Here is a 25189-nt window from a genome sequence, read left to right on the forward strand (position 1 = left end):
GTTCACTTTTGTTACATCGCTTTGGTACCTCCTCAGATACCACAGTCAGTTGCAGACGATGCTTGATACCCATAACATAACTATTGTGATTTGTTTCCGTTCCTTTATTGTGTTTCCGTGTGGCATGTTTGTTTTACATGGATGAACATCCTAAACTAGTGACGATAGTGCACAGGATAAGTGACATGACCGCTGCCACCGTATTAAGCAATCGAATACTACACGTTATTGGGCAGAGCATGAACGTATCCAGAAAGGAAACACCCAGCTGTAGCTGCCTGTGACGTATTGTACATGCAGACGAATATCAACAGACAACGTCGCACTGTTCCTCCCATGTTCGACTGTCAAACACCTTGTAATTTTGATTAGGGTGTAGAAGAGGTTTTCTGCTACTAGTGGATGTCAGATGGCTAATAGAGATTATGTAGTGTTGGATTTGAATGGAATGCGTATTACCTAGACGTGGTGCTCAATTTAACAATTATTTTATTTAGCATCAAAGTTTTATTTATCAAAATGGAAAATCACTTAGCATAAAACAACTATGTATTTTGTACCCTGAGAGAACTTCAAGTAGGCCGAAAATAATCACAGCATAATAATCATTTTAAGAAAGCAGAACAAAGTTAACACAGAACAAACTCAATCTTGCCTCACACTGGACAACTGGCTAACATCATAACAATTTAAAATGCATCACAAAGTTAATAATTCCAGTAGAAGCAGCAGTAAACACCTGTTAACCTGTTCAGTCATTCATCATAAGGAATTAGAGCCTTTTTTGCGAATAGTGTACACCACTTGGGATTTGTGAGTGTAGTTCTTTCCGAATTAACTGACTCTTTCGTTTGGATAAGTGGCTGTTCATTGTATGACACTGGAGCCCACACTAATGTCTTCAACATCTGTGGATTTTGTGTTTTAACCAATATCGTGAAAATTATGACGTACATCGCTATGTATGGGCGTAGATCGACGAGCACCAAGACGAGTTTAACCCTGGCCACCAACCTCCCGGATTTAAACTCACTCAAGAATCCACCTCGATCCGTCTGTTTGCAGCATGCATCCTCAACCAAGAAACTTAGCGTAGCTGGAAATGGTACTAGAGTTTTCATGGCTCCACATCCCTATTGATACCTTCCAAAACGTCATTGGATCTCTTCTTGCTGGTCTCGCAGCAGCCGCGTGAGATTAGCCGAGCGGTTTAAGGTGCTGCAGTCATGGACTGTGCGGCTGATCCTGGCGGAGGTTCTCAAATCCTCCCTCGGGCATGGGTGTGTGTGTTTGTTCTTAGGATAATTTAGGTTAAGTAGTGTGTAAGCTTAGGGACTGATGACCTTAGCAGTTAAGTCCCATAAGATTTCACACACATTTGAACATTTTGGCTCGCAGCAGTCGGTCCTGTAAAAGTTGGTTATTCAGGCTTTTGACAGGTGGTCCCATTCATATGATTGTACAGTGTATTACACGTCTGTGAACTACACCCTAAAGACAGGCATGGGTGACAGCGCAGCTATTTATACAATCTACCGCGATCTGTTACAGACAGTATGGGTATATCGTTAAGAATGAGACAAGTCATTGAAAATGTGACTTACCATCACGATAACAATACGTACCAAAAGCCCCCAGCCGGTAGTTTATGGTGACGAGTATGACACCGTAGGAGACGAGGAAGTCTGGTCCGTACTCGCGGGAAGAGCCCCCACCGCGTACATACCCTCCGCCGTGTACCCAGAACATGACGGGCAGTTTGACGCCCTCTTCTGGAACTCAAGGCACGTACACGTTCAGGTAGAGGCAGTCCTCTGAGCCGCTGCCGTCCTCTTGAACACAGTCACTGCCGTACTGGGTGGCGTTCCGCACTCCATCCCAGCCTGCTGCTGGCTGCGGGGCCTGCGACAGTTACAGGTTGAGGAACAACATTTATCAAGTCAATTTAAAACAAGACTTAGGTCATCTAAGGAAATCATTGTCATCGAATGGCAATGAAACAAACTCAGTAGTGAGAAACGAAAAATAGCTGCAGCTAAGGATAACAGAGAGGATGCAACACCATGACAGCTGGTGATTCCGCCATACACAAAGAGCGCTATCAGTCACACTCGAAAGATCCTCCAGCGTAACAGTATAACTACATTTTGTTGGCATATACAGTAAGGAGTAGCCGGCAACTGAAAAAAAAATTCAGTAACCAAGATCGCTAAAGAAACATTTTACTGGATCACCACTTTCTACAGAGTTATCCGTTACTATGGAACGAACATGAGGATGAACAGAAACTGATAAAAAAGTATTTTACAGGAATTACATTACTACTCGATTAATTCTTTTATGACACAACCTATGGAGCTATAACATTGAGGCGTGCACGGCTCATGTTCATGCCCTTTATTGTTTGTCATCTTCTATTACGGTACTGCCGCCTCGTTTTCTTATTCCATTTACTGGTGTCACTGACTTCCTGCCTTGCTTGCCCGTGAGCGGCAGAAGCAGCGCGTATCGGTAAGTGGACTGTTGCACCGTTTCCGCAGCGACCGATAGTATTTCCGGGTCGTCGTGTGTCTGACAGTCAGTTGGAGACGGACCAGCAGTGAAGTCGGGGACGGAGCGCCGGTGAGGCGCGGAAGCCAGTGCTCGCCGACCGCTGCCTACACACATGAACTGTCCGACAGAGGGAGATTGGAGCTGGACGACCGTTGGTTTGTCGTTCGGTTGGTCGTCTCTTCGGCCGACGTGTATTTGGTCCTTTCACCGTTTCTGGACCCGGGCAATCGGTCGGTTGGAGTGAAGCAGCAAGTAAGTCTCCATCGCACGTGCTCTGGCCGGGGCCGCTGGCGGCGTCACGCGCGGTTGAGTGTGAGGGGCTGCTTGCGAGTGCTACGAAGTTCGTCGCCCACCGATCTTGGACATGAAAGTTGAGTCCTCACGTAACCTACTATCGATCCTCAACTGTTTGCATTTGTCGTTTGATCCTGGTTGTCGGCATTGGCACATTCCCGCGAGCAACAACGTGTATGTATTCAAGTCGGCTAAGATTCCAGCCACCTTCCTATGGAGTTTAACTTAATTTATTTCCTGTTATTGAAGTTGCGCAGCGGTATCTTCTGCCTTGTGGCTGTTGACGTTCCAGTTACCTGCCCAGGTCGTTGACGTAATTTTAGGCAGTGTATTTTCCTCATCGTGTTGTTGCTGTCCAGTGCGGCGTGTAGTTCGACAGCTCAGGTGTTGTTGGTTGTTGTGGGCGCTAATATTCTGTGTGTCGTTGTATTGAATTCTTATGGTCTTTTTACTGGTTTCGTGGAGTGGAACTGATTTTGTTGATCGGTGAGTTGGCTGTCTATCGGTTGGGCTGCCTTCAGATTAAGAAGTCGTTGGACAGGCTACCTGTCTCACCTAAACGGGGGTTAGTGTTACAATCTCAGGCTGGAAACTTCTGAGCGCCTTTACTTGTGCACTATATAGTAATTTACCTGTTTGGGTTTTAGTTAATTGGTTGATATGTGGCCCTGAGACGAGTATCAATAGCTCTCAAATTAATGTTGTTGTCTTGCCCTTATGGCATGAGACTTTTATTATTTTATATGGGGCCTTCAGCCGAATTTTACATGAGATGTTTTAAAATAAGATCTTCTGCCTTTTAAATTGAAACTCTTTTTATAGCCCTTAAGCCATTAAACATATTTTTTTGATATGTGGCCTTTAGCCAAGCATTAATATCTCTTAAATTAATGTTCTTGTCTTGCCCTCAAGGCATGAGACTGTTATAGTGGCCTTCAGTAGAATTTTATATGAAATGTTTAAAGATGTGGCCTTCTGCGTTTTAAAATTGAAACTCTTCTTTCTAGGGCTTAAGCCATTAAATTATTTGCTGATGTGCAGACTTCAGCCGAGTTTTAATATTCTTAAGTTAATTTTCTTGTCTTGGCCTTAAGACATAAGATTGTTATGCTTTTGTATGGGGCCTTCAGCCGAATTTTGCATGAAATGTTTTAAGATAAGGCCTTCTGCCTTTCGATTGAAACTCTTCTTATTGCTTAATATGCGTCCTTCAGCCAAGTTCCTTTAAAATTAAATTGCTGAGGCCTTCATCCTGTTTAGATAGAAGACTTAGAAAATATTTTTGGGTGGAACCTTCAGAAGGACCTTGTATTTCAATTTCTTGCTTAGGCCTTGAATTTGAGTATGGCCTTCAGCCGATCTGAAGTTCATTAAAGGAGGTCAATTAAGGTTGTGAGTGTTTTGCATCCTTGTTGTAATATTGTGTGTTGATAAATAAAGTTTTTATGTTGAGTGCAACAGACAGCAACTTCTTTTGGCCCCTTTCCACAACCTAATCCGCTCTCTCCTGCTATCCCAGGCATTTCAAACAGTGCTTACGCTTTAAAATATTATAACGCATCGTCCATCAGTACTGCAAGTCGTTTCCCATCGCATATACACTCCCTCTATCAAATCGACAGGACAAATGTCACATTACTTTGCACAGAAGTAAACATAGCTGTATTACGCAGAATACAAGTGTTCATGTTCACCACCAGGTGGCGCCTGATAGGAAAGTGGTGCGAACACAACGATCACTATATACACATGTCCACCAGGTGGCATTGTGGTGGTCGATTGGATTATCATCCGGTGTACATACGTAATTCCATATAACTGTTAATGCTTTATTAAGGACCATTTTACTTACATTAATGTATAGTCCAAATCGTAGAAATAAAGCCAATTTTTCGAACAGCCAGAAAACAAAGACATGTTGCACGAAGATCAACCAGAACGCCTACAGACTGCAGTAGTATACGAGGTAAGGTGCAAGTATACGTAGGGAAGACAGAGCGTGCAGCTGAAGAATGTCTAAAACAGCGGGAGCGACATGTGCGCTCAAATAACCAAGAAGGTCGATCGTAACTGATCGTAGTGAAACGTGTGATCGAGATACTGACATTTTTCATGTTTGCATTTTAGCGACGATGCAATTTTCCAGTAGAAACGAGACGTCAGAGAACCCGTCGATATTCCTGAACGCACGAACACTTTTAATCGCGACATCGTGACATCTTCTTTAGCCTGCTGGTGGTTTGGCTGGCTGTTCTCAGTACTAAGAGCACACCACCGCAGAATATAAACACAAACAAGTTGGCACACTTGCGATGTCTTCAAGCAACTGGTACACCGGGTTGTTCTTCAAACAATCACAGCAACGATACTAAATAGACAATCATCTACAGCAACGTTTATAAAAGCGAAAAATGTTACCTTAAATTTTCGGGAGGTTGACAGTGCGGCAGAACGTGCGGTATTTTTCTGGAAGAAGGTCTCAGGAAGAAGACAGAAACGTGAGCCCCGAAGATACAGGAAAAAATGCGTGGCACTAAAACCCAATAGTTTTTACATCTGAAATTGTATTCAGTTACTTCCTATACCCATGATGTGACACCTTGTATTAGCAATTCAAATAAAAAAAGGTCTTTATTCCCACTTTAATACATAAAAGTTTACATAACGCAAAATTAGCGGCATTTTATCACATAAATGAGCAATTTCATCAAATTTAATTGCCGAGTAGGCACCCGTGTTGTACGGGTAGCATCTTTAATAATAACGACAAAGTCTTGGGTCCTTCATTCGAAGCTCACCATCGCATAAATTTTGAATGAAAATCATCAGCAATCGCGACCATAGATTTCCGGCTTATAATGTCACCCTCGTTCAACCAGCGGCCTTGCCAAAGAGATCGGAGGAGCAGACAGAGGTTCAGGGCACTGTATTATCCCTCGGGTGGAAACCTGCCCATTTAGTACTGAAGTATCAGTAAATGAAAATAAAACAAACATTTCTGGTGTGACAAGTAATCAAGAGTAGTAGAAAATGGTCTAACGGAAGCAGGGATCCTTATAAATACGGAGGTAGAAGAGGAGGTGAATTACGCAAAACAGTTCTATGACAGATTAGTTCTCATCAGAATCGACAGCAAACCAACACCGATAAGAATAGTTCAGCTAAACATGTTGACGTCGCATCCAGACGACGAAGAGATAAGAAAGTATATGTGGATACTGAAAGGGTAATTCAGTACGTAAAAAGAGGTGAAATTTTAATAGTCATGGGACACTGGAACGCGGTTATAGAGAAAGGAGTAGAAGAAAGGAGAACATGGGCTTCGTAGTAGGGATAACAGAGAAGAAAAACTAACTGAGACCTACAACTAATTTCAGCAAATACTCTGTTCAAGAATCACAAGAAGTGGAGTTATACTTGGAAAATGCTGGGAGATACGGAAAGATTTCATATTAATCGCAGATTGCAAAGCAACGTAAGTCACATTCACCTACTTTTAAGGGAAGTGAGAAAAACAATGTAAGTACTATATAAATTGTTAGAATAAGGTTATCCTTAAGCTGAAGATTAAGTGGAACTCAAGAGGTTTATTGTCAACATCTCACACGTATATGCTAACCCATTTGCATTGCAAAAAATGTTTATGTTGTGGATTTAGGTTGTTTTTCCAATCAATACATTGGATGATAAAAAAATTCAAAAAATAAAGAACAAATTAACTATTTTTATTTAGAATAAAGTGCACTGTTCTTATGTTTATTGCAGGGCTGTAAAACGACATACTTGAATCTTTTCGCTAATTAACACTGTTTACAAAAGAAAAAACAAGTAACAAAACAAAATAGCATTTAATGTATAAAGTAGAGATGTCCACCCAACGTTTATTGCATATTTGCTGTAGGTCAAGTTAATATTTCATTCCAAAAGGATGACACACTTTCACTATCAGGAATAAATCGTACACATTGTTTAATGTCTTCCATTTTCTTTACTCCAATAGGTACTTTCGTATCCTTCTAACCCTTTTCATCTGGCAACTGTGGTTTCTTCCTTTGGTCACATTTCAAGGAGAAGTTATCGGGGTGAAGCCCATTAATGAATTCCATTGCTCCCACAACTCCTGGCATTGATGATTTATAACAGAAATGATGAAAATTAGAAATATTTAGTGGTCCCTTGTCAGCCTTTGGAATATCTGGTTTCGATATTTTAATAGAAAGCTAGTCTTCATATAAATTGATGGCCACCACTTCTTGAAGTCTACTGTTACATCTCCTTCCACCAATTGCACTATGAAATTACAGTTTTCCAGTTACTATAAGCTCCATTAATTCATGGACTGTGTATGTTCTCTCTACTTTCTTGCGAGCTCTCTTTGTTAACCAAATACCCTATCACATGGCAGGAATGAACGACCGCAGATAGGGTAAAAATGTTCGTTCTAACTCCACAATACCTAAATGCAGGCGGATAATTGTGTTTGTTCTGTCCTGGGCAGTAATAGGAAAACAGAAGTATGTTTTTCACATCTTGGGCTATATAATCTTTGATGTAGCTTAATAGTAAAGTATAAACTTCATTGGGTCCTTTCTTCACATTCCCTTCGTGACAGAGATAAAAAAAACAGATGACCTTGTATGTAGATTATGTATACAACAGTCAACTGGCGCGACTAGAACAGCTCTTGCACCGGGACATGAACTTGAACATTTCGCATGCATCCGAAACACGAAGCACTAGCTCTAGGATTAGTCTCCGAATGTCTTTTCCCATCTTGCAGAGCAGCATAAAACTTCTTACATCTTCGGATATAGACTATCTTCTCTGCTATTGCTGCTCGTTTCGCTACCTCATTGAATGTTTTTCACTTAATCATTAACGCCAACTCTTCGCAGGCGCAGCAAGTGTCTACTTTAAGTCTTCCGAAAGCAAGTGAAAAGTTTTCACGAAAAAGATGATTATAGTACTCGTATTTCACTGGTGAGTTATGATGTTTAGCAATAAAAAGTTGGTGCATTTTTTTCACAGGTAGTTCACAGTCAAGGTAGTGCATAGTGCGGCTGCCATAATGACTTTCCTTAATGGGGAATGATCTGATATGATCTCTAATTTTGACCGTTTCCCCGACGGCATAGCATTGACACTCATACTTTTCCCTCTTCCGTCTTTCGGTGTCTGCCCACTACACGTCAGTTACTGCATAAATACTTAGAAACATTTTCCACATACCTGAAATCGTTTTTCTCCAATAAGGACACAGTAGCTAAAAGACTTTTCACGACTGCACCCCTTCCTACTTCTCGGGCGGTGTCTTTTCACATCACTTGCTGTGATCAGTCCTTGCAGCGATAGGTCCTGGTCATTCTTGAATTCCATTTCCCGAAAATGTTCTAAAGCTCGAGTTCTGTTGTCTTCTGCAATAACACTAAAACAGCTTCTTCGACACTTGCAGTCTTCTCCTGTCACCTTTTTTCGGAATTTCTTTGCTTCTTTGATTCACATGTTCCTCTCCATAAATTTTAGCTTTCTTCATAATATTTCTTTGATATTCCGGAGAATGTTTCACTCTTTTCTTCTCATAACTGCTGGTACACGCCACTACAACCATTTTCACAAGAATACTAAAATCCACAATGCCAATTTCTTCCATACAGCTGTACCGCACTTTACTGTAGTGCCAACAGTTGAGAAGAAAAATAACCGAAGTCCTGGACTTGGGACTTTCTGCACTCTGCTCAAAGTTTCTATCTCTGTTTGAACGGCAACAAACGATAGCCTCCTCTGTTTTCATGAACAGTCTGGTGGAGCTACGTGCAGAGTACGCATTTTTGCCTTTAACTCAGTTTTCACCAAATGTGGCTGTAGGTTTTTGCAATCAGCGATTCATTTGGATTACATCATCGTCGGGCAGAGATTCCGATTCAGGTAGTGAATTGTAAATTGTACCTAGGAGCAGATACAAACTCAGGTCACAATGTACTAATGTTGAAGAGTTGGCGTAAGATTAAGAAACTAGTCAGGTAGAATTAATGCGAGAAGAAGTGGGATATGGAAGTATTAAGGAATGAAGAGACACGCATGAAGTTCGCTGAGGCAATTGATATTGCGGTAGTAAACAGCTCAGAGGGCACTTCAGTTGAAAAGATATCTAAAAAGTACAGTCACGGAGGTTGGAAAGAAAAACAAAGGCACAAATAAGGCAACTGTGAGGAAACCTTGGGTGACAGAAAAAGTGCTTCAGTTGGTTGACGAAAGAAGGGAGCAGAATAATCTAAAGGGAAATGTAGGAATACAGAACCACACGTCACTTAGGGATGAAAGGAATAGGAAGTGCAAGGAAGCTATGGCAAAACTGTTTCATGAAAAATGTGAAGATATCGATAAAGAAATGATTGTCAGCATACAGAAAAATTCAAACAACCTTCGCTGAAACCAAAAGCATGGTTGATAACATTAAGAGTGCAATGGGAATTCCACTGTTAAATACAGAGAAGAGAGCAGATAGGTGGCAAGCGTCTGATGACGTGACAGAAGAAGAAAGGGGAGTCGAGAGGCAAGAGATAGGGTATCCACTATAAGCATCATAGTGTAAAAGAGCTTTCGACAAGTTAAAAACAATTAAGGCAGAATTTCTAAATTCATTGAGGGAAGTGGTAACAAACATTCATGCTGGTGTGTGGACTGTATGAGACTGGTGATACATCATCACACAACCGGAAAAACATCATCTAAACAATTCAAAAGCTTGCAACAAACGGTAAGTACGGAAATTATCGGCTGATGCAGCGAAGCTGCTGACAAGAATAATATACAGAATAACGAAAAACAAAGATGAAGATGTGTTGATGACAATCAGTTTGACCTTAGGAAAGGCAAAGGCATCAGAGAGGTAATACTGACGTTGCAATTGATAACGGCAGCAAGACTGAAGAAAATTCAGACACGTTCATGAGACCTATACAAAGCGTTCGACAGTGTAACGTCATGCAAGATGTTTGAAATTCTGAGAAAAATAGCGGTAAGCTGTAGGGAAAGACGGGTAATATACATAAAGTGCAAGAACCAAGAAGGATCTGTGCTGTCCTGAAGCATCGACTGCACCCCAACCAACGAGGCGCTGCGGAACGGCATCAAGAAGACGCTGACCCGCGTACCAATGGAAAGAGCGGGCAGCGCCACACCTCCGCGAAGACAGACTTCAGTGCCCCTCCCCCCCCCCCCCCCCCCCCTGTCAATGCTGAATTGGCTGGTCGTGCCAAGTTCAGTCGCAATCTTCGAGAGCATCAACACGGAGTGATAGGAAAACAGTTCTTAGCCTACGTTATGCTAGTAGTAATAGTGGATAAACATAATTGTACATAGGAGACACAAGAAATTAAGTCATGTTTCTTTTCTTTTCATAAATAAAGGTTCCTATTAATTATAAAGTTTAATGTAAGAACAGTTTGGATTCCTGCCACCTCTCATTTCAACCTCTCTCCTTCCCTGTGTGTGTCGGTGCCGACTCCCACAGTAGCCAACACAACACGAACAACAAGAGTAGAAGACTAAGACGAAACGCTTGTATTAAAGAGGGTGTAAGACAGGGATGTAGTCTTTGAACACTGATGATGATTCAGTACATCGAAGAAGCAGTGACAGATATAAAAGAATGATTCAAGAGAGGGATAAAAGTTAAGGGTGAAAGAATATAAGTGCTAAGATTCGATGACGTCATTGCTGTCCTGAGTAAAAGTGAAGATGAAATATAGTATGTATTAAACGAAATGATCAGTCTAATGAGTACAGAGTATGGACTGAGAATCAATCGAAGACGAAAGTAGTGAATGAGGATCACGAAGTTGAGAAGTTAACGAATTCTTTTACCTAAATAGCAAGGAAGACATAACAGACATAAAAGACTGTCATTGACAAAAACTCATTCCTGACCAACAGAAGTCTACTAGCATGAAAGATGGGCCTTAATTTGAGGAAGGAATTTCTGAGAATGTACGTTTGGAACACAGCACTGTATGGCACTGAGACATGGTCTACAGGAAAACCGGAAGAGGAGAAAATAGAAACATTTGACATGCGGTGCTACTGAAGAATGTTAAAAATTAGGTGGACTGATGAGGTAAGGAATGAGGAGGTTCCCCAAATAATCGGTGAGGAAAGTAACATGTGGGAAACACTGACAAAAAGAAGGAATTGTATGGTGGGACGCCCGTTAAGACATCAGGATATAACTACCATACTACTACAGGTAGCCATAGGGACTAAACACTGTAGAGCAAATGACTGAGGATGGAGGTTACCAGTGTTACTCAGAAACAAGAAATTTCACACAGGAGTGGAATTCGTGGTCGACCGCATCGAAGTAGTCAGATGACTGAAGACTCAGAAAAAGAAAAAATATAGTTGACTCATTATCAGGAATGCCTGAGTCATATCTACAAGATAAACGTTCGTTTCATTATAGACTCCTTGTTGTACGTCATATTCAGAGTGGAAATGGAAAAGAGTTTAAGTGTCGTATTATCACAAAACGTGTTATCAGTGCAGTTGTTTGTCGGTACTCTCTTACACGTCCTTAGATTTGACTCAGGTTGCGTACACCCATTACTGTCAGTTGTGTGTTAGCGAGTAGCGCCAAGGCGGCAATGGTTAACATATGCCCCGCCGAGCCAGGAAATAGTGAGTACGATAATTAGGCTCCTCAGTGCTCGAGTCTTGAGGAATGATGCCTTCGTGCTAGCTGAGGCGTTGGAGTGATTGATAAGTCAAAAATAACTTGATATCAATCCAGTAGCAACTTTGTGAAGGTTAAATTCCTTCGTGTATGTTGTCTTTTCCCCGATTTTTCGAAAATTTTGCGGTATTCCTCAGCCATCATGTAAGCCCCTCTTGCTGTAATGTTTGAGAGTGGGGAAGCTTGGTAGGAGGCAAGAACTTTTGAGAGAGTCGGGGATGGAGTTTTGAGCGATACCGGCGCTTTCCGTCAGAGGGAGGAGCTGCCGTCCATCTATGGCTTTTTTACAACACTCTGCTGATTTCGAGCAGAAGTAAATTTTCACAATCCATGGCAGTACAATCGGCAATCTGAGCGCTTCTCATATATTTTGGATGTGCAACCCAACTTGCTGACTTAATTACGATTTGAATTTATATCTCGTATCTTGTATCAACGAGCTGCACACATCAGGATATCTTGGCGCAGTAGCTTCCATGCAGTCTCCCTTTCATAGGGTTCCTCCCAAAGATTTACTCTCGCCAACTTCTCAAAGCTTATTCGAAACGGTATTAATTTTATTCCTCTGTTTATGTTTGTTATGTTCGTATTCGAGTATAATGTTCTACTAAAAGCAGATTAATTGTGACGTACCTCAGTTTCACTTAAAGTAACAAATTAAGAGTTATGTTAAAGGCAAGTAACTTTTGACACGTCTTGTTCAAATTCAGACCAAATAAAAATTTTGCTAAAGGAAATTCGACTTCCACTACAGGTCTCTTAAGTGGTCCTATAGCTTTACTGGATATGGAGGATAAAGATAACTTGGTATAGTATCAAGTTGTGGTATGCCGTGTCGGTGTCCCTCTTTATGTAGACATAAGGACATTAGGACAATGGTGCTTCACTTGCTGCAATAGAAGTAGCATGAGCAAACACAATCTGACGGGTAGTTAGAGACTGAGTTTACAGGTACCCCATTCAAGTCTGAAAAATGTGTTAGCAGATGGCAAATGGTTTTTTGTACGTAGCTGTGTTTTCACTCGAACTTTCAAAATTTAATCGCTAGCCATATAGTTTTCTATTAGTTAAAAACCTAACGCTATATTTATGATTTGTATTACCATAAATAAAACGCAGTACCTCAATCTTAATGACACTTGCGACTAAATCTTTCTTCCTGCTATTTTACCGAAAACTGGCATTAATGATGCCGTGGCTGCATATAAAGTAGCAGCTGATTCTTTCCAATAAGAAAACAGTAACCGGCACTGTTAATAATGCTATCTATTTACGCTAACAGCACCGTTATCGGTTTCTAGCCGACAGGTTGATCTTTAGATGCCCGTTAAAGTTTATATTACGTTTATTGTTCCTTACGCTAGTTATAGAAAAAAAAGAAAAGAACGTACAAGTAATGTGAAGAACAACAAATCCAATACCAACGTGAACAGCAGCCTGAAGATGAGGATGTCGGTTCAAAACCAGTAACGGCACTATTTTTCTAAATAAATAGCATCATTGGCAGTGGCTGGGTACTGTTTCTTCATTTACAAGATTTACCTTGTAGAATGTTTTTTATTTTCACTCGGAATCAGTCCGTTTTCTGGTGTGGCACATATAACGTTCATAATAAAGTATTATTTTCTAATTCGTCCCACTTTTTTTGCGGTCATGTGGATAGTAGCATAATTCTGTGGTATCTGAATACCTTCTCAATTAATTGGATACATTGGATACAGCTTGGCTGAACAGAGGACTGTCGAATGTTGGGGGTGGAAGGATGTTCATCATGAGGAGATACGTAATTCATAAAATTCACCAGCGGAAAAATACTCCTTTCGGAGCGTAAAAAAATCTATTACACTTTTTCTTGAAAGACTGACTGAAAGGTGGGGTACAAGCTCCCTCATTCTATCTTCCTCAACACCTTCAAAAATTTTGGCATGCAAAACTATTCGCGCTCTTTTAAACATGTAACTCACCTCTCACTGCAAAAAGCTGCTAACTGTAACTCGCTCTCACCCATCAGTCCAGCGAGGTAAGTTGCTGTACTTATTCAATCCCCCTTGCCCATTCTCACTCATTCGTTCAACCCAACTCATTGTCATTATCTTCTTGTATGTCACTGTCTCCTGTCTCAGAGCCACAGTTTCCTTCATTCCGTCCCACTTCTACTGTCTCCCTTTTTCTTTTTCTTACTGCAACTATCTCATTGATCCTGTAGCACTATTGCTACCTCTTCTACTGACAGTGTCTCTCCCTTCCTCCTTGTCATTGTCATAAATGGTCTGTCCTTGTCATTGGCTCTCACCCACTTCTCTTTATTCATGTCCCTCAGGCGCTGTCTCCTTCACTCCTTTCCCAGCACTGTTCTGTCACTGTCAACTATGTTCCACTCCCACTGTGCAGGAGCATATTCAACAGGAGCATGTTCACTTTTTGTCTGCTCCGTTAGGAGCGTTTTCTGTTGGATCTTTTTCCTGCTACAGCATGGCACGCCATTCACATGAAAAGCAGTTTATGTGCCAGTAAAATTTTGATAGCTTTCTTCGTGAAATTCAAAGAAGACCAAATTAATTTTACACCCCAGACCGGATTTTACGTGCATGTGTTTTGGTTCTACAACATGGTGCTCCCAGAACCCTTATGATGATAACGGAGGCACTCTACAACATATTCCTCCGCGATAAGTCACTTCATAAACTACGTTTTGCCTCACACCCGATATAACGTGCGTATTTTACGTGAACAAGTAGAATAAATTTGAACCCCCGTATTTCGGAAGCGGATAAAGACCCGCCAGGTTAGCCGAGAGCGCTAATCCGCTGCTTCCTGGGCTCGGGTAGGGGCTCCGGCCCCGGATCGAATCCGCCAGCCGGATTAACGACGAGGGCCGGTGTGCTGGCCAGCCTGGATGTGGATTTTTGGGGGTTTTCCACATCCCTCTAGGTGAATACCGGACTGGTCCCCAAGTCCCGCCTCAGTTACACAATTCACAGACATTTGAAACACATCCGCACTTTTCCAAGATTTAAACTAGATGCAGACAGATGGGGTACTCTGATTCCGTCCCGGGGGGTACAGGGTGGCGGCAGGTGGGGCATCCGGCCACCCCTTCACATTAACTTGCCAAATCCGATTTAACCACGCCAACCCCGCTCAAAATGCGGGACTAAGGAACAAGCGATAGATTTCGGAAGCGGATAAAGATATCAAGAAAATTTTCCTGGTTTCTCGAGATCAGGATCTTAGGACTATAGGCCTATGGCAACAATTTCAATCATTTGCTGTGCTCAGCCATCTCGGAACTCAAAACCATATTTTTCAGGTTTTCTCAGGAATGGCTCATGAGCTAAATAGAGCCTCCACCAGCCCATTAAGAGGCACCATAGACCACATATAATGCGAAAATAATCAAACGATTTGCTTCGTTTCTTTAAGCTGCAGGAAGTGGGTAATATTCCTACTTTGATCCCATACTCGCCCTATGAACTCCGTTGGTGGGGAGGCTTGTGTGCCTCAGCGACACAGATAGCTGTACCGTAGGTGCAACCACGAATGAATGGTATCTGTTGAGAGGCCAGACCAACGTTCGGTTCCTGAAGAGGGCCGCAACCTTTTCATTAATTTCAGGGGCAACAGTCTGGATGATTGACCGATCTGGCCTTGTAACATCAACCTGTGCTGATGCTGCGAACGACTGAAAGCAACTGTACACTACAACCGTAATTTTTCCCGAGGACATGCAGCTCTACTGTATGGTTAAATGACCATGGCATCATCCTGTGCAAAATATCGCGGAGGAAAAATAGTCCCCCATTCAGATTTCCAGCCGTGGAATACTCAGGAGGATTTCGTTATTAGAAGAAATAAAACTTGCTATCCCCTGATCGGAGTGTGGATTATCAGATCCCTTAATTAGGCAGATAGATTGGAAAATTTGAATGGGGAAATGGACAAGTTAAAGTTAGATATAGTGGGAGTCAGTAAAGTTCGGTATCAGGGGGAACAGGACTTCTGGTTGCTTGAATACAGGGTTATAAGAACAAAATCAGATAGGGGTAATGCAGGAGTAGGTTTAATAATGAATAAAATTTGGAACGTGGGGAAGCTATTATGAATAGCATAGTGGAGCATAGTGAACGCATTATTGTAGCCGAGACAGACACGAAGCCCACTCCCACTTCAGCAGTACAAGTTTATATGTCAACTAGCTCCGCAGATGATGAAGAGATTGAAGAAATGTGTAATGAGATGAAGGAAATTATTCAGATGTTTAAGGGAAGCGAAAATTTAACAGTCATTAGGACTGGAATTGTATAGTAGGAAAAGGATGAGAAGGAAGGGTAGTAGGTGAAAATGGATAGAGGGAAAAGAATGAATTTTGCACAGAGCACAATTTAACCATAGCTAACACTCGGTTTAAGTATCGTGAACGAAAGTGGTGTACGTGGAAGAAGCCTGGAGACACCGGAAGGTGATTACGTAATTGTGACATTTCGGAACCAGATTTTATATTGTAAGACATTTCCAGGGGTAGATGTAGACATTGACCACAATTTATTGGTTATGAATTGTAGATTAAAACTAAAGAAAGTGCAAAAATGTAGCCTCTTAAGGAGATGGGACCTGGACAAACACAAAGAAACAGAGGGAGTAGAGAGTTTCAGAGGGAGCATTGGGGAACGATTGACAGGAACAGGGGAAATGAATACAATAGAAAAAGAAGGAGCTGCACTGACAGATGAAATGGTGGGCAGCTGAGGATCAAGTAGGTAAAAAGAGGAGGGCTATTAGAAATCTTTGGTAACCCAAGACATATTGGATTTTCGTTGATGAAAGGAAAGAAATACAAAATTGCTTTAATGAAGCAGACGAAAGCGAATACAAACGTCTAAAAATGAGATTGACAGGAAATGAAAAGTAGCTAAGCAGGAATGGCTAGAGACAAATGTAAGGATTTAGAAGCGCATATCACTAGGGGAAAGACAGTAACAGCCTACAGGAAAATTAAAGAGCCTTTTGGAGAAAAGAGAATCACCTGTAAGAATATCAAGAGCTCAGACGCAAAACCAGTCATACGCAATGGAGGGAAAGCGGAAAAGTGGAAGGAGTACGTAGAGGGTCCATGCAAGGGAGATGTGCTTGAGGGCAATATTATGCAAATGGAAGAAGACGTAGATGAATATGAGATGGGATATATGATACTCCGCAAAGAATTTGACAGAGCACTGAAAGACCAAAGTCGAAACAAGGCCCCCGGGGTAGATGATATTCCGTTAGAGCTACTGATAGCATTGGGACAACCAGTCATGACAAAACTCTTCCATCTGGTGAGCAAGATGTATTAAAAAGGCGAACTACCCGCCGACTTCAAAAGAACATAATAATGCAACTCCGAATAAAGTAGGTGCCGAACTACCAGTTTAATAAATCACTGTAGCGGAATATTAACACACATTCTTTACAGAAGAATGTAAAAACTGGTAGAAGTAGACCTCGGGGAAGATCAGTTAACATTTTGGAGAAATTTTGGAGCACGCAGGGCAATGGTGACACTCCTACTTCTCACAGAAGATAGGCTAAGGAAATGGAAGCCTGTGTTTATAAAGTTTGTAGACTTAGATCAAGCTTTTGACAATGTTGACTAGAATACTTTCTTTCAAATTCTAAGGGTGGTAAGGGTAAAATAATGGGACCGGAAGACTATTTACAATTTGTGCAGAAACCACACGGCAGTTGTAATAGTCGAGGGTGGTTGAAGGGGAGCAGTGGTTGAGAAGGGAGTGAGACTGGGTTTTAGACTATACCCAATGTTATTGAATCTGTATATGGGGCAAGTAGAAGAGGAAACAAAAGAACAATTTGACGTCGGAAGTAAAATCCCGGGAAAAGGAATAAAAACTTTGAGGCTCGCCGATGATACTGTAATTCTGTCAGAAACAGCAAAGGACTTGAAAGAGCAGTTGAACGGAAAGGACAGTATCTTGAAAGGAGGATATAAGATGAACATCAACAAAAGGAAAACGAGGGTAATGGAAAGTAATCACATTAAATCAGGTGATGCTAAGGGAATGAGATTAGGAAATGAGACACTTAAAGCAGTAAATGAATTTTACTATTTGGGCAGCAAAGTAATTGATAATGGCCGAAGTAGGAAGGATATAAAATGTAGACTCGCAATGAAAAGAAAAGCGTTTCTCATGAAGAGAAATTTGCTAACATCGACTATAGATTTAATTGTCTTTTCTCAAAGTGTTTTGGAGAGAAAATTGTGGAGAAAAGTAATTTGTGGTACAACCAGACTAGAAGAAGGGATCGTTTGGTAGGACACATTCTGAGACACCAAGGGATTACTAATTTTGCCCTGGTGGGTGGTGCGGGGGCATCTTAACGGGAGACCAAGAGATGAATGCAGTAAGCAGATTTAGAAGGATGTAGGTTGCAGAAGTTACTCAGAGTTGAATAGGCTTGCACAGGATAGCGTAGGATGGACAACTGCATCAAACCAATCTTCGGACTGAAGACAACAACAACGGGACCCTTTACCTTATGATAGTTATAGTAAGATGCTCCTCTTGTTGGGTATAGAAATAGTAGAATTTTTGGACCTTCACATTCAAATTCAAGCCACTCCAACGCCTGATAGTAGGAATACTGACCTCACTCACATTCAGGGAGCAGGTGCCGCCTTACGTTAACCAACCCTCTACCGAAAGTATTAGGAACGATTCGCATTGCCACAGTCGGTCTAGTTGGTTACAGGGATCTTTTTACATGAGAAGGCACACTGTTGTGCCACGTACGCGGTTACTAAACTATTGAGGTGCTCTTCCTCAGTCCCATTTCGTTGTAGTTCTTAGGGGGGTGTTCACTTCGTGACTACCAATAGTGTAGCAATTGCCACCATTTTGCGATGTATGTGTTGGCTTCCGTTCCCTTGGAAGAGACCGTGTGTAGATGCAGTTAGCTTTAGAGGTAGAACGGTCGTGGCAACTTCGTCGGTTATTAAGTTTATAGATACGGCATTTGCACCACGAGTAAGCAGCATTACGGTTCAACAGACGTTATAGCGGTAGGATTTGTCGTATCGCCCATCTTAGTGTGCATCTGTTATGTGACTGTTCATGGCTAGCCGCTTTCTTTCGTGGTTCTCAGTTCACAAGATCCATCTCTGTTTTTTCAGCTAATTCTCCCTAGGGGCTGGACGAGATATCGTTGTTTCTCCTTGATTCTATATCTGTTTTATGTATATTCCGACTGACCTAAAACAAGCTGGTGGCTTGCCACATAGCCCGTAAATGACGGTTATATAAATCCCAGTCTTTGCGACGGACTACTTTGGATTTTTACGCTTTTATTCAAAATGCACAGACAAAAGTAATCACAGTACCGACAAGGATTTGAGTAACGTAAACAAAAATTGATAGGCATGTTTCTACATCTGATGATGCTTAATACAATTTCGCACCAGTCACGTAAGAATGGCGCTAGTAGCACCACTGTGAGGGTGCAAATCATGTCATGAGCGTTAGTTTCCTTCGAAATTGGACGTGGTGAGCTTATACCTTCAAGGTGACGAAGACTCCATTATTAACACCTTATTGAGTTTGAACGAGGTCTTGTACTAGGGTTACGAGAAGCTTGATGTTCCTTCTGCGATATTGTAGACATACTTATAAATGACTTGACAGAAATGAAGCCACTGTACAAGATTGCTGGCAGCGGTCGCATATCAAGCAACAGCTCAAATGATTCCTTACGATACCCAAACCACGCTTTGAAGTCACTGGGTCACTTCTCTCCATTACAACCCTCATTCTTGGGATGTTCGGCTCTTCCTCAATTTCCATATGTTCTTCGTTGTCCAGGTAATCCATAGAATTCGACACGTAAAATACAGAATTCAAAGGTCGCACCTTGCTCTCTTACTTTACTCCCACTACAACCTAGGAGTAAATTTTGGCCTTATTTCCTCCTTCAGTTACTAACGTAGTAGCGTAATTTTCAGTGGTGCTCTCCACCAGTAATGGAGTGAATAAATTTACTTCGGAAGTAAATGAAAAATTTACTCCTGTAGTAATTTACTCCTTTAGTTCAGTACTATCGACTGAAAGTCACCGATTTTCTTCTCTCTCAGTAACTTACCACTTTATTTTCACTTACTCCTGGTTGGTGCTCGCCACCCTTAGTGTTAGTCAGCACCCGATTGTTACTTATCACTGTCTGCTGGCAGTCAACTCACAGCGAAACGCAGCGCTCCAAGCGGCGGCTCAGCGTATGGGATTCCAAGGAAGGCCGTGTACGTTGTGTTGTAGAGGCTGGTGGCCGTGGTTCCCAGCAGCGTGCCCTCGTCCACGGTCACCAGTATGTCCTCAGCCTGTAGGGAAATTACGTATTTACTACAACTTATATAGGTGATTTACTAACAGCAACATTATCTTTATTCAGTGACATAAATGTGATATCTGAAAATAGGTATTTGTAAATATTGATCTCTAGTCCTGTACTTGATTGTGCATCACGTTCTCCACATTCATGTGGAAACTACTGTGGATCACTCTGTCACCCTCGGTAATTGATATCTACTGAATATGTATTGGACAAACAATTTTATTAGACCTTTATTAGAAACTACCTTACAAATACGAATGGGCTACAAGAAGTTCCACGTATGTCAATATAGATCGTTCAGCGTCGTTATAAAGACCTGTGGATTATCTTCCAAAGTTAGTCATGTGAAAATTTTCACCAAATAAAAAAAGAAAAAATCATCAATTCTCACTGATACTCTCTCTTAATTAAATTAAATATTCAGAATGTAAAAGAGACTATGCCACAGCATTCCATCATTCTAGCCTAAAGTGGCTTTAATGAAACATATTCATAGAGGTAACAAGGGACATCTCTTCTAGGTTCACTGCCAAGCGATGTTTAGTCAAGGGCGCACTGATCGACATGCAGGGAGAAGGTACAGCCTGATGAAATGGTATATAATCGTATTTTTATGTTTTAACTCTGTATAGAACAACGTTTGTTTGCACTAGCTAAAATGAAACGTGGAATTTGTTCCAGAGTGGATTACTTCACATGCAGTCTTAAGCTTTTAGAAGAATACGAATATTTAATACTGATATGTAATATGTATCTACACTCTGTATCAGGCTGCTTTTGACGAGACATTACTCTGATACGTAAAGTCATAGTGGTAGTGTAACGTCCCCTTAGAAAAATTAATGAATTACTGTGCTGATGAACCTCTTACATTATTTGATTTTCAAACAGCTGAGCAGAACTGAACGTACTCAGACATTTCGCTTTTTACCTATTCTGATCAACACTAAACTGACACACAATATTTTTAGCGCAACGCAATCTGACTTGGAAAAATCCCTACAAAAAAATGGTCCTGACTAACAATAACCTATACCTATCATAAATCACTTACCTCACAAAAATCTTCGTTACTCGAACTACTGCAATACAGCGAGTGCCACTACTGCCAGCTAAATAAAAGATTCAAACTACTGAAGGCACTAACTACTGATAGGCATAGTTAGCAAATGAAAGATTTTGATAGAGAACAAACAATGTATTTACCTTAATAGTGTTCAAAAGTCATAATATATATAGCAGTTTATGACATCCGGTCTTAGAAATTTACTGTGTCTCTGATGGACACACATCCAGATCATCCGCTCTCAAAATTCCGCCATCTCTCTCCCCCACATCCACCACTGCTGGCGGCTCACCTCCAACTGTCCAACGCTAAGCGCTGTTAACAGCCAACTGCCCAACACTACAATGGCAGACAATGTAAACTAGCCACAGACTGCACACAGCACAGCCAGTGATTTTCATACTGAACGCTACGTGGCGTTACCAATAAGAAAACCTAAACAGCCTGCTTACAGAAGGTTTATATTAAAGCCATTTTTCATCATCAACCATAGTCAAAAAAGAGAAAGTCTGTAGCCAGTATGTTATCAGCATCATTGCATTTTTCACTAATTCAGTTCATTACCGTAAACGTAAATCTTATAACGCATTACAATAACAGGCAGTTTAGCTGGGACTTAATGTCGAACCCTCCGTTATCGTTATGACATACAATAAACAGACCATACAAGCCCAATGACATTATCTAAAAAACTCAGTATTCATTCTGTGACTTAACAGGGAAGAGTGCTCTCTATGTAGCCAAGACACCCAAATTACGCACTTAATAGAGTACATATTATCTAGGAAAGACAGGAAAATATGACACCAGCGCAATCTCAGGCAGAAAATGTGCAGCTTGAAGTCGAGGATCAATAAATTGACTCAGCATCTATATTTGAAACCTTGGCGATGCGTACCAACATTCAATCATGTTTCCTGAGGAGCTCCACATTCACATTAGAAAATAATGCCGTTTTCAGAAACATCACGAGTCGAATACGATACAGTTGAAGAGTACATACTATATTTAGTTCTTCCGTTTTGTTACCACAAGAAAAAAAAAAAAAAAAAAGAACATGACACAAGCCGAGCATTTCAGCAATTCCATTTTATGTTTGTTCTCGTATGTGATTCCCAATAGCGGAAGGCAAACATCATTCTTATCTGGGGCTAGTCTTGTTGATACAGGTCTTTAAAAGAGTCGCGACTAATAACAATTATCTTATTTGGATGGTCTGTCAGCAACAACAATTCATCGAAAGCGGTTGATGATTTACAAGGCTTCTTTTAATTATTGGGATGACAAAATTCAAATGTGGCCATACTTTTCGTGGAGATGATACATGTAAAGATCTTTCTTGAACTTTAACAACAAATGAACCCACTGGGTATGTGGATATTAGGATTTCGAATTATCTAACGTCTTAAGGCATATTAGAAGAATGGATGCGGTTCATTTTAAAGGAATAGTTACCTTTAAGTAAGTTGTTGAAAGGTGGTTGCCATATGTTGATCAAAAGCAAATGAAAACCTGAATGTTTGCTCCATGTTCAGAAGTACTCATCTAAATATCACGGTGTAAAAGTGTATCATATGCTTTTGTGCTGTGCTGACATGTGTTAATAGTTCTGGAGGTACAAGATCAACATTAAACGAAGAACAGATTTTCTGTAATGACAAACCTTCTGAAACAAGACCGTCCACTACCCATGAAGATGCTTAAAAAATTTAGACGAAACAGGCATTTAAAAATAAAAATTCCATTTTTTCAGCAGAACTTAGATAAATAAGTCCATGTTTTCGTGGAGCTTTATTTTCAGTATTTTCTGAAGTTTATACAGTATTTTTCTTATTTTATTACCTTTGAAAGAGTAAAATAACAACCGCCAAAAGCTCAGATTTTTTCCAAATCAAGCAAACATCAAAATATGAGAGAAAAGATCTGAACCACAAAATACTAATCATCTTGTACGAGGATAATGCGTTTTCTGACGAAAAGCCACTGTGAGTGAGTTAAGAGAGGTATTATAGTATGAATTGTTGTAGAGTTTAACTTACTACACCCTTCGTTACCCAACATCAAAAAAAAATTTTGGAGTTGTTGTAAAACCAATGAAGAGGATATTGTGGTTCTCGAGGGCTGTAATTTTCCAGAAAGACACTTCGCGACAGGAGTCTAGTCACTACAAAGTCTTGTATATCTAAAAGAGAATTACGTAGACAAATAAGGTACTATAGTCCATACTTTTCTGTACCAATATGCTTTTCAGTTAATCATACTTGCCTCTGCAAGAGCAAAATCCCACAATTTTACTCCTCGTCTTAGTGAGGAACACAGATACCTTTACTAAACATTAACGTATATCGTAAACAAATTGTTCATCGTCTTTAGAGGTAAAGAAACAGGAAACACATGCTGCTACTAGTTGTTGCATGTATATATGTTATACATATCAGACATAACTATTTACATTAATTACAACTGTGGCTGAGAATAGTTAGCGGAGACTGCTCGTTTAATTTTATGTATATCACATTGCATTACTGCGTAATATAATAGAAGTATGACATAAAGGACATTCGACAGAGGGCTACCTTGAAATTTAATTCATCAGATAAAAATTTGAGGGATAGTGAGTTAGTGTCAGTAATAAAATAAGCTCAATCACTTTTCCAGATGTTCTGACAAAGTACTTATGACTTCAATAAATTTACCACAAATTTCAGTTTACAGCTTTTTAATTAATCTTTTATACGCTTATCCTCATGTCTAATGTATATAATTTGTGCGTCTTCTGCAGCAGTTTTTCTATTACAACAAATAATTTGAGAAGTCTAGCATTTTATAAATTAAAAAAGTTTTTATCAACGTAACAAAATAGTCAACCAAACTTTTCCTCCTACTATGCAGGTCTTTTATTGTTAAATGTGCATAATTTTAATAACTATCATCGTAAGTTTTCTGCTCCTCATACAGACGTTAGTACGTTCCATTCACATTTTAAAACTAAAACAAATATAATATATGCTGTCATACAACACAGTGAAGTACTGTTACGTCCAGTACTTTAAACAAACAGGTTCTGGCAACTGTTTCGTACTTAATCTAGATATAGCCACATGTATCGTAGCTATAAGGTGTGAAATGTGATAAAACACCATAACACATCACATACCGCTAAGAACAGATGCAATGTCTAGCGATGTTCAGCATTTTTTTACTTGAAGTGCTATTATGAAGAACGAATCGTGCTCCCCAATAATATCAGGAATTTAAGTGAGTATTTTCTCGCCTAGTTGGTTTTAACGTTTGAAGTGTGACTCAGAACACAGATTTATTTGCGTTTAGTTATCAGCTGCTCATGACGCCATCCTTTACGGACGACATAATGAAGTCACTTTTTTATCTTAAAACCAACAAAAATTCCATAAGTCTTATCATAGATTTTTATCTCTACTCAGTCAGAAGCATTCTGCTTTTAACTACTCATACGAACATCCATGCGATTACGAAATTTTGGCAGTGTGACATAACAGACTTTCGTTATTGAAGCATACAATATGTTGCTTTATTTTCGCTGCAATAGCCACATACTCATTATATTCCCTAAATTGTATTTTACAGCACCTTATTTACTGTTCTAGGAGAGTGATACTACAGCACTAATCAGTGTGAAGTACTTCCATTTCCTCTCACGATAGAGACGTTACTATTGCCTTAAATTTAGTTTCACCTTTTCCGACCATGAAATTATCGGGTCTAAACCTTACCTTGCCTTTGGCGGCGAACCGAAGAAGAAGGATAATGCCAAGCAAGTTTCTAACGTGCAGCAGCATGGCAGTATCTTCTTCAGCTTCGCAAGCAGAACCCAAGATACACTACTTCAACTGTGGCTCATTCGTTAAATGTGCCTCAGCCTGCGCTCATGCCTCGTCTACTACTGAAATTTCTTGGTAGCCTATTGTTTATACAGCTGCCGCACAGGTGTCCTTCACGTTCAAAGAGTACCACACAGTCACGAGAACTCAATTCATTATCTCTTGGCTGTGTTCGTGTGATAGTGGCTGAACTAAACTTGTAAACACAGGCGAGGTTTGGACCTCTGATCCAATGCTAGTCGGAAACTGTTTACTTCTTTATTTTCTCATTCATTCAGAAATTTACTTATCTGTTCATCACAGAAATTG

At 40.5% G+C, this 25189-nt stretch overlaps 1 protein-coding gene across 1 annotated transcript in view; it reads right to left on the reverse strand.

The window, feature by feature from the left end:
• LOC126475040 (juvenile hormone esterase-like) overlaps nt 1-24924 on the reverse strand; it is an 89386-nt gene extending 64462 nt beyond the window's left edge. The window contains 3 exon segments of the mRNA XM_050102586.1: nt 1626-1902; nt 19806-19940; nt 24773-24924. Of these exon segments, the coding sequence (XP_049958543.1) occupies nt 1626-1902; nt 19806-19940; nt 24773-24838 (478 nt within the window). The 5' untranslated portion in view covers nt 24839-24924.
• Nucleotides 24925-25189: the final 265 nt, after the last annotated feature.

Source organism: Schistocerca serialis, chromosome 4 (assembly GCF_023864345.2).
Source record: "Schistocerca serialis cubense isolate TAMUIC-IGC-003099 chromosome 4, iqSchSeri2.2, whole genome shotgun sequence".
NCBI lineage: Eukaryota > Metazoa > Arthropoda > Insecta > Orthoptera > Acrididae > Schistocerca > Schistocerca serialis.